This window comes from Pseudorasbora parva, chromosome 5, assembly GCF_024679245.1.
Source record: "Pseudorasbora parva isolate DD20220531a chromosome 5, ASM2467924v1, whole genome shotgun sequence".
NCBI lineage: Eukaryota > Metazoa > Chordata > Actinopteri > Cypriniformes > Gobionidae > Pseudorasbora > Pseudorasbora parva.
This window is the reverse complement of record NC_090176.1, coordinates 47629941-47646660: the sequence shown is the minus strand read 5'-3', so window position 1 is coordinate 47646660 and position 16720 is coordinate 47629941. Positions and strand designations below refer to the sequence as shown.

Here is a 16720-nt window from a genome sequence, read left to right as displayed (position 1 = left end):
TTTTTATTAAATATATTTAATACAACAATTGCACAAACAATTTATCACTAGAAAACAGCATATAAAAAGATTCCAGTGAGAAGAATTCCAGTAAAATGAATTTCACTCAGAAAGTGCTGGCATTCTGTGTGGCGTTACTGAACTGTAGCACACTGCTGGGTGAAGTGGTGCTGGGAACTGAGGTGTTGGAGACGGTGCAGTAGAACATCTCTGCTCCGTGCGAACAGTCCTGAGGGAAGAGCACCATCATTATTAAGCCGATTATCATAACACAAACACCTGCCGTCAGGATAATGCTGGGAATGAGGTTTTCCCCGCGAAACCAGCGGCCATCCGAGAGCTTCAGAAAGCAGGCGGCGGGGAAGATGAACATGAGGGGTATAGCACTCAAAACACCCTGGAGGAGATGGAAAAACATAAACACAACTTTTACAGACATCTCTGAATGTGAACACATATTCTGTTGTTATGGAATTAACAGGAAATCTTACATTCAGTTCAAGTACAATACCCAGACAGTCATAAAAGAGGGATATGGCAGTCGTTGCTGATATGATCACCAAGGTAATGATGACATGGGCGGTGTTACTGAGTTCTCCTTTAAAAAAGACATTGGAGGTCACCTGGACACCATCAAGAAAGGGCAAGTTAGTTAAACAAATACTAAAACAATCATCTACAGTATGTCACACTTTACAACAATTCAAACATTGTATGTGGTCAATAAAGAGCCGGGATGAGCATGATGTCAAACAGAAAGCTGGAAAGGTTTAAAGACTTTGACAATGTGTCACAATGAATGATTTTAAATGCTTTTCAACTTTCAATCCTTTATCAATAAACTACAAAAAGTGTTAAAATCTGAGTCTTTATGGTTTTGCTATTAGAACCAGTGTTATTTTTGTATAATCGAGATACTATTATAGTTTTTATTAATATATAGATTTTTTAATTACTTATTTATTTGTAGTTAAAGGTTTAGTACTTTTGTTGGGTTTTTTGCCATTTTTTAATTAGAATTTTTTATTTATATAAATATATGCATATATACTATTTTCAGCCGGATCTCACAAAAAATGCGTATAAATAGTACGAGTGTGCAATGTCGTGGAATATATACGCCAAAACTCATTTTGCCGTGCATGATACACTGTTTTTTGCGTGTATATGATACGCATTTTATGGCGTATTATACATACGAACCCCCCACCCCACTACCCTAAACCTACCCAAGAGAGCGTGTCATATATACACCATAAAGTGCGTATCATATGCACGCGAAAAACAGTGTATCATATGCACGCCAAAATGAGTTTTGGGGTATACATTCCACTATATTGCACACTTGTATTATTTATACGCATTTATGTGTGACTGGGTTGACTATTTTACATCAGTTTGAAAAGATGATTTGAAGCTTCATTTGTCAATGACCTATTTATGTTTACAATTATTATTATTTTTATGTCAAAGAATCACTGTCCCCAATACTGCAGTCATTCCCATCACAAGTTTTGTGGAGAACAATATACACTATCTTGCCAAATATATCGGGACACCCCTCCAAATCATTGAATTCCAGTGTTCCCCATGGCCACAGGTGTATAAAATCAAGCACTAGGTATGCAGACGCTTCTACAAACATTTGTGAAAGAATGGGTCGCTCTCAGGACCTCAGTGAACTCAAGCGTGGTGAATTCAAGCAATTCAGCCATGTAGTGGTATAGGCCACGTAAAAGAGCAGGGTCAGCGCATGCTGAGGCGCACGGTGCACAGAAATCGTCAACTTTCTGCAGAGTCAATATCAATCACCAATCTCGCTTCTCTGTCTGGCAATCCCATGGACGAGTCTGTGTCACTGTCTGCCAAGTGTAAAGTTTGGTGGAGGGGGATTATGGTGTAGGGTTGTTTTTCAGGGGTGGGACTTGGCTCCTTAGTTCAACTAAAAGAAACTCTTAATGATTTAGCGTCCAACATCAGTGCCTGAAGAATGGTCAAAATTCCCATTAACACTCCTAAACCTTTTGGAAAGCCTTCCCAGAAGAGTTGAAGTTGTTATAGCTACAAAGGCTGGGCCAACTCCATATCATACCCAACCGATTAAGTATGCAATGTCATTAAAGTTCATGTGCATGTAAAGGCAGACATCCCAAAACATTTAACAATATAGTGTATTTTTGGCTATGATGGAAAATCAACTTGATCAAGGTCATAATCAGATCATCATTTCAGGATATGATAGCATAAAACATTTAACATTAAGAAGTTTTGGTTTTCAATCAAAAGTATCCCTAGTTGAATCACCCGTATACATAAAAGCTTAAATTATCTTACCTCACGGGTTACAAAGCACTCCAGAGGGAACGTGGTGATTATACTGACACCGTAGCAGAATCGACCGAATGTAGCCAAGTTATCATTCCTGCAGTAGTTCTCAAATATATCACCTAGTACAAAAATCATGTAATCGTGTTCAGGTTCTTTCAGTGCATTGTGTACCATATGTCACAGATTTATCAGAGCAATAGGTGCAGATATGTGACCCAGAATATACAGTGATCTACCTTGTGTATAACCAGTAAAAGTTGCATAACCTGCAGCTGCAAAGACAGCACTGACCAGTAAAGCTGAGCCCACAGATACATGTGTGACAAGAGACCAGCTGCTCAACGTGGGCTCCTGCAGCGACCCGTAGATCATAAAGCTGTTATGGTGGCAGATAAAAGCTGAAAAATACATGTTTCAATTGAAAAAGTGAGAATGCTCTCAACACTGATGTAGAAAGGTGTATATCACTAAAAGTAAAACCTCACCAAAAGACATGACGGCAACTGCTTGAATTGCATTCCACCGTGCAAACACCCATGCATTATCTGACGCTGGTCTGTGGACAAAATAACACAAGTAAACAAACAAAGCCAGGTATTAATTGCATAAATAATGTTTGTGCAAAGGTTGTTTGAATGGTTATTTTTAGCATGTCAAAAAAGTCGAGTCACATTCTCAAGTCTCTATGATAATACTAAAAAACTTATAGCGATTATTTTGCCTTTTTAATAATCTGCTAGATTTAATCACATATTTGATCTGGGTTCACACAGGTTATCCTTATGAAGCACTCACTGCAGCGTGTCAATATACACCTTGTCAAAGGCTAAAATATGATGGAAAATCAAATAAAAAATGAAATAAACCCAATGAAGGGAGCACAGTGAGATCAGAGTAAATCATTATACTGAGCTGCGGTCAGCAAACATGAGCATATGGTGGACAGTGTGAATGAATGCACACAGATGGGAAGAGAGATTTTATACATCTGTGGTCCTAGTGTCGCTGCTCTCACGACCACTGTGATGAGGATGGCAAAAGTCAAGAGCATGGACAATAAAGATACCTGCAACAGAGGAGGGAGAGAGAGCTCATTATTGTCAAGTTAAAGGGATAGTTCGCCCAAAAATGAAAATTTCTGTCATCAGTTACTCGCGCTCATTTCGTTCCAAACCTGTAACACTTTGGTTCATCTTCAGAACACAAATGAAGATCTTTTTCATGAAATCTGAGAGCTTTCTGTCCCTCCATTGACAGACTACGCAACTACCACTTTCAAGACCCAAAAAGGCAGTACATCATTAAAGGTTCATCATAGTCCATGCAACTCCATGGTTTAACCTCAATTTTATGAAGCGACAAGTGCTTTGTGCAAAAAAACTATTTACCACTTTATTTACAAAATATTAATCTCAAACACACGTACACAAGAGCACCACAACTAAAGAGTTGTGTTGATGCAAGAGAGGACAATGCTGTGTAAACATGCGTTGAAGACTAATATTTTGTAAAGTGGTAAATTCGTTTTTTTTTTTAAGTAGTAGTTGTTGCGTAGTCTGTCAATATAGGAACAAAAAGCTCTCCGGTTTCATTAAAGACATCTTAATTTGTGTTTCAAATATGAACAAAAGACTTATAAGACTTACAAAAGACTACTAGACTTATATCGAATACTTAACCTTTCCCAGCTTTCCTATATCTCTATAGAGAGACAGGGGCAGTGTGAATAGAAGAGTGGACATCAGAATTACAAAATGTCTCTCCGTAAGAATGTTTCCGGGACCAACTGGACAAAACAAAGAGCACAATTGTCAAGTTTCTGCTTTTATCAATGCATTCACAGAGAAAAAAAATGATAATTTTTTTGAAGGAGGTGTACTTTCAATACACAGGCACAAGACATTTAGACCCAAGATAAATTTATCATGCGCTTATTATACTATGAAGTTATACTGTAACTTTCATAACTCAAAACTTTCTAAAGTCAAAAAAGAGCACCAAGGATAACAACAGCTGTTCTAAAAACACAAAATCATTCACATGTGCATCTTACAGTAATGACGCAAATTTATGCCTAAAAGGCAAATGCAGATGCTATTATTCCATTAATAAAAGCAGAAACAAGCTGTGTCCCAATAATAGATCATCTACACAAAAATCTTAAAGGCACAGCACCAAAAAAAAAAGTGTTACTACTGTGAGATGGATGGAAATGGTCATACTAACTAAATTATGACTTTCTGGCACAAAACACTTTGCTAAGATTATGAGCAGACTTCTCAGACCACAAATTAACAATAAAAATGGGGTGTGACACCTTTAAAAAAAAGTAAATGTAATAAGCAGCTCACCTCCTTGGATTCTCATAAACACTTTGGTCAGCGTGTCACCTGTGATGATGTTGTAGCTGATCATTGCTATATGAGGGACACAATAATGGCAATTATATTCACCTCCCAATATAAATACAACAAAGGGACATTAGGACAGATGTCTGCGATTACCGATGAATGGGTAAAGAAACTGAAGAGCTGACACAATCAGATATCCTATCTGGCCAAATGTGCTTTGAACCAGAGACTGATAACTGTGAGTGCCAGACAGATTACCTCCTCTGATCAGCAGAACGATGGAGTAATCTGCACAAAGAAAAAAATAAAATAAAATAAAAACAATATATAATAAACTTTTGAAAAATGGCACTAGATTTGAAAATGTTTAAATGGGTCATGACATGGATTTTTTTTTAAAGAATTATTTTCAGATGCAAATGTTTTTGCCTGTGTGACGTCACAATTTTGGAGCTTGATTAAATAAATGCTTTATTTATAATGAGGAGGATGTTTAATATGAAACTTGAAGGATGTTTTAATTGTACAAAGACCCCTTAACCAGTTCAGCTCTGCGCCCCAAATTTAAGTCCAATATTGCGAAATATGCTGCAGTTAACTGTCAAAAGATCAAGATAAATTAGATTTCTCATGTCATGACCCCTCATGGAAAAACAATATGCATTTAGAAACAATAATGTGTAAAACATTTACATGCATCAATTATAAAGGATGCACAGCATTGTTATTTATGTTAAAGGTGTAGTTAACAAAATAAAAGACATTTTGTTCGTCAAATACTCAACATCATCATTTCAAAACCATATTGTCTTTTATCATCTATGAAACATTGCTCTTTTTCCTAACAGTGAAAGTGGATGGTGATTTAAACTATTAAGCTCCAAAAAGAAGACAAAGGCCTCATAAAACTATCATAAAAGTTGTCCATAGGAAATATGTCCATTCTAATATAATTTGTATCTATATGTATATATAGGCAAACTACCCCTCAACTTTATTCTATCCTACTTTATAACCGGTGCAAGTATTTTTAAAGTGTAAATAACTGTCATCTAGATGCATAGTTAACAGGGAATGAAAATTTGCAGTGCATACCTGTGATGAAGGCAACCAGAAAAAGCAGCAGAAGACCCATTGGGAGTCCAGCCTGACTCAAAGAATATGGCAAACCTAGAAGAATGAAGCCAAGAGACCAGAAATGTGGAGGACTTGTTCATATTTTAATAGGCCAGTAGATGTGAGACATGCCAAGCATGCTTTATGCTTATATATATATATATATATATATATATATATATATATATATATATATATATATATATATATATATATATATATATATATATATATATATATATATATATATATATATATATATATATATATTCTTGGCAGGTGGCAGTGGCTATTTCTGTGCTCTATCACCTGCCTGATTAGAGAGGAAAAACAACACTAGTAAGTCAGCTGAGCTTTCCAACTACCCGTAGGGGAGACTGGAACTAGTTTGTCACATAAAGATTTGACCTTTTAAAAAATGTGCTGACCAAGTTATAGTTATATGCATTCAAATTTAATGCTGACCTTTTCTAGACCCCATATCATCGGACCAGAAATATATTTTTTCTTTATTTTTTTCCTGCAGCAGAAGCATGTGAACAGACTAGAGCTGTTCAGTAGTCATATGATCCCGAACCATGCGGAATCTAAGCCAGTTCTCACATCTACTGGTCTCTTAAAATATGCACAAATGTGAGAAAATAATAAGTTGCATCAAAACATCAGCAATAGTTATTAAGCATGCTTTTATCAAGATATTGTATTGACTATTAGTAATATTATTAGGTAATATTACTAATATTGTTAAGGGAAAACAGGAATTAAAAAAGAGAAAACATCTAAACTATCAGCCAAGAGATTGTACAGTCTTCAAAACCATGAACGTTTGGGAATTATGTAGTAAACCATTTTTTTAAACAAATCAGATTTACTCTATATTTTAGATACTAAACTATTTGCTAGACATGCTCTCAACCACCTTCATGAGATACCTTTTAAACACTTCAGGAGTTCATATGTATTGACACTTGATGCTTTTCCCTCTATATATATGCTCCATCTCATTAGCTTTGTACCAACATATACAATTTGGAATATATATATAGTGTCTGTATGCCTTTATTAAAATGATATTATTATTTTGTAGAAGCATTAAAAACAAAATATTACCTATGATTCCGGATCCGATAATGGAATTGATGAAATTAAATGAGGCAGAAGACATTGAGCTAGTTCCACTTTTCCCCGTGTCCTTATGTGAGGACAACAAACAATCCCTGTCATCTTCCATCTGAAAAGATACAAACTCAAATCAGAAGCATGCTCAGTAACTCTCTCAGATTTATATTAATTCATAAATGATCAAATAATGTGCAAACCCACCTGTTGAACAGTGCCACTTTTTTCATTTTTTTGGTCTTCCATTTAAAAACAATCCTTCTGAGATATCAGTTTCTACCATGTGATGGAGTAAAAGCGCTCCACCTGATTCAGTGTGTGTGCCAGCCCACAGAATAAAAACACACCCACTGCAGCGTTTAAACAGCAGCCACAGGCTATCGGAAAAGCTGTTTCTGCATGAATAACTTAATCTGTGTTTGACACACAAAGCCTGCTAAACCGTATTATAGCTGCTGGCCAAACATTTGCTCAACAGTCTCACTTTCTTGTGAAATAGTGGAAAGTGACTGCACCTAATACAAATGAAAGTGAAGAAAATGATACTGAAACAAATAGGGATGCACACAATCTTTTACCATATGAGCTCTAGTTTACAGACGCACAAACACACTGGGGCACAGCACAGTGCTTTGTGTCCTGCAGATCGTCTGGTGCTGCTGAGCAACCTGGTGACGTCTGGAGGAACCTTGAGCAAGCTCATCATGAGCACAGAACCAACAACTTGGAGTATTTTAGTTTATATTATATAATGTAGTTAAAGTTCATGACAATCATTTATTTGACCATGTAAATGGAAAGACCAGTTTTGAGTAACTTTAATTATGTGACCTTCCATCTTACTATATATTTGTGGTTATCATGTGTGGTTATTGAACAATCCTTAATCAATTATTCAGTTCAAATAAAAGTAAGGATTAAATTATGTCTGGTTTGACCCACTTCAGCGTCTAGTATCAAAGTATACCCTTACAATTGCTGTGTAAAAGCATTTATGCCACCTCTGAGCAGCATTGAACAGCCTGTGTAAAGACACAAATGCCATTTTGGAAGCGCTTCTGTGCCTCCTTTGCAGTGTGAATTTAACATAAGATCCACTTCAGAGAATAATACATTTTAAATAAAGTAAACAATTGAAGAAAAAAGTTTGCATTTATGATTATTAATATTAATTTAAACATTAAATTTCACACAAAACAACTGCTGTGTGTGTGTGTGTGTGTGTGTGTGTGTGTGTGTGTGTGTGTGTGTGTGTGTGTGTGTGTGTGTGTGTGTGTGTGTGTGGTATTCCAGTCACATATGGTTCATTCAACAGCTATGTTGTCATCCGCCTATTTTTAATGTTAATTATACACAGAGAAACAAAGTGTTTGAATATATTGTTTTGCATGTCAATATTACATCCAAAATTAATAACAAAAAGAATGACATTTTGTAAAATTTATGGAGACATTCTCCACTATGGATTTGCCAAATTTCTGTGAAATTCTGTGCAAAACAGGGAATTTCTGGCAGCCATGCACTATTTTTTTTTTTTTTCAAACAAATGTAAAATTTCCAAACAAAAAAAGACAAGAGAGAAGTATCAATGGTCCTTAAGACTATTGCAATACTCATTGCAATATTACACTGGCCCTTTCTTGACACCTATAGCCTTAATCAAATACAGACGATACAATATGCGATGACAATAGCAAAGAAAGCAATTTTGTTGATGTGGAATAAAGAGTTTTGAGCTAAATGTGAGATGCTTACAGAGCTACATATGGAGAATATTAGATATGACATTGTTGGTAAACCGAAGAGATTTTTTTTTCACACATTGTTACTTTGACAAGTACCACCTACCTAAGCATTGTTCATGTTTCTTTTAAACGTTATTCCCTGGTGGCTGTGGCCTCGTCCAGCAGGATAATGCTCTTGCCACAAAGCAAAAATGGTTCAGGAATGGTTTGAGGAGCACGAGTTTGAGGTGTTGACTTGGCCTCCAAATTCCCCAGATCTCAATCCAATGGAGCATCTGTGGGATGAGCTGAACAAACAAGTCTGATCCCCACCTCGCAACTTAAAGGATCTGCTGCTAACATCTTGGTGCCAAATACCACAGCACACCTTCAGTGGTCTTACTATTTATTTGTTTCTAATTTATTGTTATGGGGTAGGGTTGTTCTGTTAAATGATTCAAATATATATATAACATTTTATATATATCAAATTTAAAGAAAGAAAACGAAAAAGAAAGAAAAAGATGTTTAATCCACTAGGTGTCGCTATTCGTCTTCGCTGACCTCTCTCTGACTGACGTTTTGAACTGAAAACTTGCAGTTACTGTGAAATTGACTAAAATCTGCACACACACACACACAAAAAACTTGATTTACTCAACTAGTACAATTTTTTATGAAACCCTTAAGAAAAAAGTTTGTATTAAGCAACCCAGAAAACCACTAAAAGTTTGTCTTTGGTATGATAATATTTAAGAAAATTCTTGTAAATTCTTATATTTTACAGCAGGGGTCCCCAGACTCGGTCCTGGAAAGCCGCTGTCCTGTAGAGTTTAGCTCCAACCCCAATCAAACACACCTGAACCAGCCAATCAATGCCTTTATAGCATCTAGTGATTAACTGTTTCAGGTGTGTTTGATTGGGGTTGGCGCTAAACTCTGCAGGACAGCGGCCCTCTAGGACCGAGTCTGGGGACCCCTGTTTTACAGTGTTGATATTTTACTGCTACTAAATACATAAGCTAAAGTGATTAACATTTTAATCATTTAGCAGATTTTCTTTATCCAAAGCGATTTACAAATAAGAATAGAAGCAGTTAAACCAACAAGGGGCTACAAAATGTAAGTTTATGTGATAAACTTGTCTTTTTAACTTTAAACAAAACACTGTGCCAGGGGTTTTCAAACTGGGGTCCTTCAGAAGGGTCCCCAAAACATTCCAGAGAATAAAAACAAATGGATAAAGTCTACCCAATATTTAAACTGTTTCTCTCCTTTCTTGTCATATAGCCTACCAGAATTAGGTTTGCTGTATCTTTCTGGTGAGTTTTTCTAGTCCCATATTGCTCGGGTTGTAAGGGGGGATTCTTAATAGGCTAAGCTGCCTACATTTATTGTGAAAATTGCTTATAGCCTAGGTTCTTCTTCAGGTTTATAGTAGGTACATCGAGCATTAGTGTATCCAATCAATATGATTCAATCATAGACCGTAAAAAAATTAAATATGTTGTAGTAATAATGTCACACTTAGGCTACTATTTGTCTAACAGGTTACATTTTTAAACAGATGGATTTTAGGAAGGGGTCATCATATTTGGCCGTGCTTGGCACTATGCCCTGCACTATGCCAAATGAAACAGCCTGTTCAAAATACAATTAAAAATACAATAGGCTATGCTATCCTTGAGTGTATGCTAATACAGCAATAAGTTATTGCACAAAGGGTGGGGCAAAGAAAAAAAAATCCAATCGCTTTTAGGAAACGTTTTGCAGTCTGGCGTCAGTGTCCGTCAAGATCTGAAAATTTAGGAGTCCTACTATGGCTAAGGCCTGGTTTTTAACATTCATAAGCAAATACTCTCCATTGGAAGTTTAAAAAGAGACGTCAGCACAATTTAAATAATACTACGAGGCAACAGAAGGTGGACGAAGCGACGTAGTCATGTCGTACTTTATTATTCATAAGGCCAGCCTCAGTCATAGTAGGGTCGGTGACTTCGCTCAGTGTCTGTCTAATGAATGACCGGAAGCGCTCATCTCTCTGATCTCAGGCACTTCGCTCTTTCTGATCTCAGACTTCTGCGATTTTTTTTTCTTTCTCTCTCTCTCTCGCTGAAAATCCCTTGGAGTTGTCTAGTCTTACTTACTTGGGTAAAGTTGCTCACACTGGATGTTTTCTCTCCACCTTGGATCATTGCATTAAGTTTTGCTCCGAGGATTAATTTCTCTCTTATGTTCGAAGAAATTCCCTGATTTTTGCACACACAAAAAAGATGGTGAGTAGATCAAGATGAAAAGCTCTTCAAATTTATGGTCAATAAAATATGTATTGGGTTATTATTAAATGCAAGTAACAATACGGATGCATAAATGAGTTTATTTCAAAGGAAGGCTTGATCATACCACATTGTTCGTCTTTATGAATGAATGAATGAGGCATTTATATAGCGCTTTCCAATGTAGCCTACACTCTTTTCAGGGGTCTCTCCTCAATTATTTTCTCCTTATATTATTCCTTATATTATTTTCTCATTCAGTTGGTATGTGAAAGCAATCTTCACATTACATTGTTTTTCTTTTTTTAGTCATTTATACAGTTTAGTTTAAGGCTGTGATCTTACTTTTCTGTTTCTGTATTGCATACAGTAGTAGCCTATGACGTTGTTGTCGTAGCCTCAGATGCACATGAGGAAAAAAAAAGTTATTTACATATCTGTGCACATTGATTGATTTGTTTGGTTTTCCGACATCCATTTAGGCTATGCATGTCAGCACTGGTCTGCTCTCTCTGCGCCACGGGTTTTGTGCTCTAATTTAACCTAGAGCATTTTATAATATGCATGTGATTAGTGCAATGCTCAAACGCCAATAATCTTGAAAACAATTCAATTCACCGTGGGATTTTTTTAGAAAGACATGTCAACTGTCCTAACCCTGGTTGACGCCCTGTAAATCCACTTTTCCAGTGATTGACGAATCTGCGGTGGAAAGGATGAAGCCACAATACAGCAATTCAGCTCATACAAACTTGATTTTTTTTATTCTAGACCGCTAAACCGCGTTTTATTTAACAGCAGTTAATGAACTCCCTGTACGTAGTCCGACTCCTGGAATCGGTTCTTTCGAACAGTTCATTTCACCCAGTTCATCACGTGGCATAGCCTATAATTCTGTGACCTGTTACAGTAAAGCCATATTACAGTAATAATAATAAAAAAATAATAATAATAATAATACATTTTTGTAACCTAATGTGTAGGCCTACCAGTCCAATTTGTTTTAGATCACATCGATTCGGCTCAAACAAAAAATTATATATATATATATATATATATATATATATATATATATATATATATATATATATATATATATATATATATATATATTTTTTTTTTTTTAATTTTTATTTAATTTTTTTATTATTATTATTATTTTTAATGGCATTGTGATTGCCTACCAATTTAGTGTCAAGTCGTAAACTTAATTTTGTTCCTATCTGTCCGACTTTCTTCTCTTTAACTCGGATCGCGCATAGTTTTTTTCGGCTTGACCTAGTTCAATGAATCGGTAATTATAGATTCAAAAACTTCAGAAATTCTTCCAAGAATCGATTCAGTCCGATTCGCTAACAATTTTGTTTTAAATGTATTTGAGGCAGTTTTTGAAGAGAGGGGAAGTTTGGTTTCTTTCAATCATCTAAAGATTTGATCACAAAGAACAGTTTATCGCGCTCATGTAGGTTATAATAAGCTGCTAAAATCTCCTCATATTCGCTATATAAATTTGATTTTGGCAGGATTTATTCTTCTGTTACGCCCACCTCAGATAAGCACAGTCTAGAAGGCGCCAATTTAAATTAAATCAAGGCAGGCAGTCAGTCATTTGAAGTCTGTATTCACCGTTACATAAGATGAGAGAAGTTGTGCTCACATTATAATGCAAAAGACTACAACAGTTAATTTAGTGTTTTTTTAATTTTTTTATTTATTTTTTTATAGAATAATATGCCAAAATGTCCTTACTACTTGAGAAATATGCAAAATTCTGTCCTAAAGCGCTCACCTGTAAAACTCACCTTTCAATCATTGTGGGCGCGATTATCAATCCAATGGCGACATAAAAAACTGTCAAAAACCTTTACTTCTGTAAATAATCTTTTCTTTCAGTGAATAATAACCGAAGGGAAGATTATACTTCAATTGCCAATTATTAGATCTTTAAAAGTCACCTCGACATGGAGTTTTTCATTTTCAGAAATGTTCAATCAAGAATCAGTGATTTGTTCATTCTCGTCCTCCTTTATCTTATCTTGACAAAAGTATATTACAATATTTTATGTTTTCAACTTAATTGTTTTTTTTGTAAAACAAATTTTAATTTTGATGGCTCATGGCTGCAACAAACTCCAAAAAAAGTTGGGACAGCAACAAAATAAAAGTGGAAATATTATAGAATATCCAAGTTGAACTGTTTTGAAACAATAATACAATAAGCAGGTGATTTGGTAATAGGTGAGTGTATGATTGGGTATAATAGTACCATCAGGGAAGGCTCAGTCATTGCAAGCTAAGATATGTCATGGTTCACTACTTTGTGCCAAATTTAATGAGAGAATTGTCAAACGATTAAAAAAATCACAGTTCTCAATGCAATATTACAAAGAATTTAGGTCACAATCTATCAGTACATGTAAGACAAGGTAGGAAACCGCTGTTGAATGTGCGTGAACCCTCAGATGGCATTGCATGAGAAACCATCATGACACTGTGTTATACAGCCACATGTGCTTGGGAGTAGAAAACCTTTGTCACTTAAAACAGTGTGCTGCTGCCTGTTGCATAAGGAGAAAGCTATACATCAATTCTATACAGAGATGCCACGAGTTCTCTCGGCACCATCCAGACTTTCATCAGCGACAGGTCCAAGTGCAAACACCTGTCGTGTTATCAGCGCAAACGGCATGGGTGACTTGCATATGTGTGAAGGAAGGTAGCCTACCACTTACGTGGAGATGTGTATTGGGATTGTGGAGACATATGGTGCTTTCAAGTGGGATGTTAGTATTTACGAGATGAAAAGTCGTGTTTATGACATCATGTGTGTTCAATTCCTTTGGTCTTTGGTTTTCCTTTACACAGTTTTTTTTTGGGAAGCTGAAAAGGTTGTCTTTCCCTCACAATCAGAAACACACTTCTTTAATGACAATGTTGATTCCGTGGTGTAAAGACAGCACCGCTGATGGTTTTCATCAACGAGCGACGTGCACACACACACTCATCCAGGAGAAGTGCCCATATAAGGAATTCCTCTCTTTATGACGTCATACAAGACCATACACTCTAAAAAATCCCTTCGAGTCCTGATAGACTGTATTTGGCACAGAAATGCTCTCAATACTCTCTTTATGAAATTTTGGCCATGTCTAGCATGAGAATCAAACTCTCATGCTAAATAAGTAAGAAATAGCATTACCCCCCCCCCCCACGCCTTAATGAATCACAGATTTGATTGCATTGAGTGCACATAGTGATAGATTCTATTCTCACTTTTCCTTAGCAAAGTTCTATTTTCACTACGTAAAAATAAATTTTTATTTGCAATAAGTGTTAGTATTTAGTATTATTTTGTATTTAGGGGCAGATATTTGCACCTCAGTGTTGTTGTACATTAAACAGCATGCATTAATAACAAGAAGTGTCAATTATTTTATTACTATTATTAAATAGATCCCGCCTTATTAAACAATATTAGACAATAAAGGCCTCCGTACACATACCCCTAACCTTAAACAATAAACATTTTAATACTAAACACACGTTAGACACTTTATTTAATTGCTACTGAAACTAAATGCCTTTCTTAACAGATATGTGAGTTAAGCAAAAGAGAGATGCGAACTCGTTCTGATTTGCAGCAAAACTTCCTCCTATGCGCCTTATTCCCTACACTGTTTATACTCTGATAGTTCTGCGTCTTCTGTAATTTTGTATAGTCCAACCAGACATCATAGGGCAGAGTTAGTGTAAATAGCCTCTGCCAACAAGACGGCCTATTTGTATTTAGTGTTATCCGTTTACAAAATATACCAACTTTTCTGAAAATGGGGTTGTTTATGATTATATATTATATGATCATAGTAGAGGTTTCATCAGTGGCTGTTAACAGTTTGAAATATACAGTTGTTTTTCTCTGATCTTCAGACTATTCTATTCTGTTATATTCATATAGTATCAGTATAAAAAAGAAATGCATAATCTGACAGGAGGTATCAACGAATATGGGCTGTTAGAGCCATTACTGAGAACAGTTTGTGATTCTGAGGCGTTTTGCTAAGTGCTCTTGGAGGTTTTTAGTTTCACATCATCGTATATCCACACTTGGGAAACCTAATGTTTTTTTTTTTCTCACAGGGCAATGGGAAGTACTTGAAGTGCCTCTGCCTGACGTGATGGGTTCTGATTGAAACTGTGGTTGTGGCTTTACTTTTTCTTTGGGAAAGTGTGGTGACAGAGAAAGGTGGGATAATTTTTATAATGTAAACCAACTTTTTTCATTCAGACAAAGCTGTTGACAACTGAGAGCTGCTCACATTGCTGCATAAAATAATTTTCAATAGTAAAAATTAAGCATTAAAATTAATTGCTACGTCACGACGATGACAATGTTTTCAGTCGCATTTAATCATGAATTGATTAATCTAAATTTTCTTTTGAAATTGGCCCATCACTCTATAAGTCGTTATTCCGTTTGTTTGTTTTTTTGCGCACAAAAACTATTCTCGTCGCTTCATAAAATGATTGTAGAGCCGCTGTAGTGAGATGGGCTTTGTAAAGACGTCTTTAGTGCCTTTATGGGTCTTGAGAGAGGAAATGACATTGGTGTCAATGAAGGCCTTTTATGAGCCATCGTAAAGATCTTCCTTTGCCTTCTGAAGATGAACGGAGGTCTTACGGGTGTCGAACGACATTAGGGTAAGGAATTAATGAGAGAATTTTCCTTTTTGGATGAACTAACCCTTTAACATCCAAATCAGTCAAATCATGTAATGTGTCTCGTAAAATGCAATCTGTGGGACATGACTTATTTGAAAAAGAGTTATTAAAAGCACATTAATCTGCGAGACTGATTGCCACACGCTTTCTGTGAGACGGAGCTGAACACGGAGGAGCAAAGCATGCTTGGGGTTTCAGGAGTACCTTAACGGTTAGATATATATACAAAAATGTGTCCAAATGTACGTCATGGTGAGTACACGAAGACAATCAGTCATGTCTTAAGTAAATAAACAGTTGGGAAAGAAATCAGATGCATGTCCTTATATTAGATCCATGGATTTGATCATAAAGCCTAATACAAATTTCTGCAGCTGTCTGTGCCATTAAAGGGTTAGTTCACCCCGAAATAATTTACTTACCCTCAAGCCATCTATAGGTGACTTTCTTCTTTCAGCCTAACACAATCAAAGTTAGAATAAAAAATATCCTGGTTCTTCCATAATGGGAGTAGTAACTGAGAAAGCACGTCCATCCATCATAAAAGTAATCCATATGACTCCAGGGGGTTAATAAAGGCCTTCTGAAGCAAAGAGATGCGTCATTTATTAGATCCTCATTTATTACTTTATAGGCTATAATAACTGGCCTCCAGTAAGTGAAGTGTGCAGTGTTTTAAAATTGAACTTTATTTCAATACAGTGCTTAATATTGTGCAAAAAAAAGTCCATAGGCCTGTTCCACTCTGGATATTCTTGATATCTCAAAATTGGGAAGTTCACAATTCAGATTGTGATTCTATGTTATAAGTTTGAGAAATTACATTTTGGGAAGATCTCCCTGGATTCTTGTCTGCCTGTTTTTCTTTATAATGGTACATATTTTTTTATGGAATGATTATGGGTATAGGTTTAGGGTTAGGAGTGGAATTAGCGACTCAAAATATCTTTTTAAAGCTATATTGTTACTTAGATTTCTGTCCATAACGTTTTATAGGCTATATTATTTTTATATTCCCTATAAAATGTTTGGGTTTGGGGGAAGGGTTATTGGATCAAAAATGTATCTATAAAATGGTAAAAGAGCA

The 16720-nt window shown here is 35.8% G+C and overlaps 1 protein-coding gene across 1 annotated transcript; it reads right to left on the bottom strand.

The window, feature by feature from the left end:
• Positions 1-106: 106 nt before the first annotated feature.
• slc38a11 (solute carrier family 38 member 11) lies at positions 107-4958 on the bottom strand. Its single transcript, XM_067444829.1, has 9 exons — positions 4833-4958; positions 4680-4745; positions 4008-4114; positions 3315-3394; positions 2814-2884; positions 2565-2726; positions 2335-2447; positions 492-623; positions 107-397 (listed from the first exon to the last, which is right to left on the bottom strand). The coding sequence occupies exons 2-9, from the start codon at positions 4741-4743 to the stop codon at positions 107-109; spliced, it is 1020 nt and encodes a 339-aa protein (XP_067300930.1). The 5' UTR covers positions 4744-4745; positions 4833-4958.
• Between the last annotated feature and the right edge of the window lie 11762 nt (positions 4959-16720).

What these genes read in the sequence shown, in the direction of transcription:
- slc38a11 (XM_067444829.1), bottom strand. Translation starts at nt 4,743, where the DNA reads ATGATCAGCTACAACATCATCACAGGTGACACGCTGACCAAAGTGTTT. An exon ending in GTTTATGAGAATCCAAGGAG is followed by an intron (nt 4,115 to 4,679) that starts GTGAGCTGCTTA and finishes TGTTTTGTCCAG; the next exon opens with TTGGTCCCGGAAACATTCTT. An exon ending in TTTTACTGGTTATACACAAG is followed by an intron (nt 2,448 to 2,564) that starts GTAGATCACTGT and finishes TTTTTGTACTAG; the next exon opens with GTGATATATTTGAGAACTAC.